We start from the raw sequence: 2,333 nt of genomic DNA on the forward strand, positions 1-2,333 counted from the left end.
TGAATGTTCTTCAAAAGATTTTTACGATAAGTATATTCTACTTCTTATTTCTCATAAAAACTATTTTATAAATAAGTACTAATTTTTTTTTTATTAGAAAATATATGTATATATCAATATACAAATATATATTCAACTCATTTAAAAGAATAAAAAAAACCATACATATATTTTAAATTTTAAATAAATAATACATTTTCATAAAAACCTGTACTCACAATAATATTAAACTAGATCATCATATAAAATAAAGAGAAAAACTCTTTTCTACAAATATAAATTATCACAGATTTTAAAAATTATATCAATTGTTCTTTTATATATAAATTTTAACGCATAAACCTACATATTTCATAGAAGTCAATTTGAATACATATATATATATATGGGAGAAATATATTTAAGTTTGAACAATAATTTAAATACCACATTACAAAATATTAAAACACTATAATATACAAAATAAAAAGAAAGTATATATTTACTGTTGAGCATCAAATAGCCCAGACATACAATGATAAAACTATTAAATTTTAGAAATTACATTATGTTTACTAAGTATATAACTAAATATATTATGCTTATTATGTCATATTAAATACTCCTTTACAACAATATATATGTATGTTATTAGTCAACTAACCTCGTCATTAACTTAATTTTTTCAAATTTTTCGTTATTTCTTAAGATCTTATAAAGCGCTATTATAAGCATAACAGATAACATAACCATAAGTACACCAAAAAGTATTATATAAATGTAAGGTTTCTTTTCCACATCTAACCATTTCGTAATTTCTGTCAAAAAATACAATGAATGTTGTTCATCAATAGTGTTCCATGCATTTATCAAAGGTTTAAATACTGGTAATACGGGAATTATAATTCCCAACAAGAAAAAAAGAAAAAATAGAGAAACTCCAAATCCATAATTTCTAAATTTTAATTTTTTTAAATATATATCACAAATTTTCCTATTTTTGTCAATAAAATCATCATAATCTTTTTTTTTAATCCATTTTTTTTCAAAATGTAAATGTTTTCCATCAAACATTGCATTATTATAATCTACAACTTCTGCGTAGTATTGTGCCTTATTTAATAAATTTCTGTTTGGTAGTGTGCTTTTTCTTTTGGTTCCTATTTTATTATAAGATATACCTTTTTTTTCGCTCATTTCATTATTTCGAATATTTTCTTCTAAACAAATATTATTTGAATTTTTATTCATTTCATATTTGGCTGGTGATGCGTAAGTTGTTGTACCTAATCTTCTACTAATACAGCAATTCTCATCGAGGGATTTACTAAACGTACTCTAAATGAACAAAGTGTATATTTATTATTTAAATTACAATACAATATAATGTTAAAAAATTGTATTAAAAAAAATAAAACAATAAAAATATAAATAATGATTATATCATTAAATAACGTAATCACACCAGATCATTGTTAAAATGGCATATCCAAGTTAAGAGGAACATAGCAATTTTAATAATATGCAATTTTATATTTTTTTCCATCATATAATATTATTATATATTTATATATTCTAGAGAAAAAAATTACAGTTATATACTTCTAATGATAAAGGATTCTGTATTTATTTAAAATTTTGTTTATTAGTAAACAGTTAGTAAAACATATATATGTATTTTAGATTTTACCAAATAATCAATCTAAAACTAATTTAATTAATATAACATATTTCCAAATCATACGCAAATATTAGAATAAATAATTTATTTATTTAAAGTAGTATACTATTTAAATAATTTTTTATTAATCATTTTCAAAATATACTAAGTAATATATATGTCACTTCATATTATATAAATGGTAAGTTTCTCTTCTATAGAAAGTATAGAGAATATATATACATTATATTCCTCTGTATATTAAGATAATATTTAATAATTTTAAAGATGATATCTTGTCAATAACTGTAATTTTATAAACATTATATTTTTGAAGTATTATTTTACATGAAGTATTAATTATTATAATCATATACTAATAGGAATATATTATTGTGCATAATTTTTTTAAAAAGTAGTATACATACGGCAGTAACTAATCTATTATGAAATAAGTATCCTAAATATAAATTACTACTGTATAATTATTTTTCTACTATAATTTTTGAAAACTATTTTTAATAAAATTTAATTTATTCCATAATTTCTAAATGAAAAATCTTTATATGTCTCTATATACTTTTTTTTTTTAATGAAATCTATATAATTATTAGATATCTTAACATAATTATTATATTTATTCAATGTAAAATCAATATAGAAATAATTCATAGAATTTTTTTTTATTTGATAA

At 19.1% G+C, this 2,333-nt stretch overlaps 1 protein-coding gene across 1 annotated transcript; it reads right to left on the reverse strand.

The window, feature by feature from the left end:
• Positions 1-630: 630 nt before the first annotated feature.
• MKS88_000188 (fam-m protein) lies at positions 631-1,525 on the reverse strand (the record flags this gene model as incomplete). The annotated part of the gene is made up of 2 exons (XM_067219260.1): positions 631-1,317; positions 1,445-1,525. The coding sequence occupies 2 exons, from the start codon at positions 1,523-1,525 to the stop codon at positions 631-633; spliced, it is 768 nt and encodes a 255-aa protein (XP_067070403.1).
• Positions 1,526-2,333: the final 808 nt, after the last annotated feature.

Source organism: Plasmodium brasilianum, assembly GCF_023973825.1.
Source record: "Plasmodium brasilianum strain Bolivian I chromosome Unknown PB_00_05, whole genome shotgun sequence".
Lineage (NCBI taxonomy): Eukaryota > Apicomplexa > Aconoidasida > Haemosporida > Plasmodiidae > Plasmodium > Plasmodium brasilianum.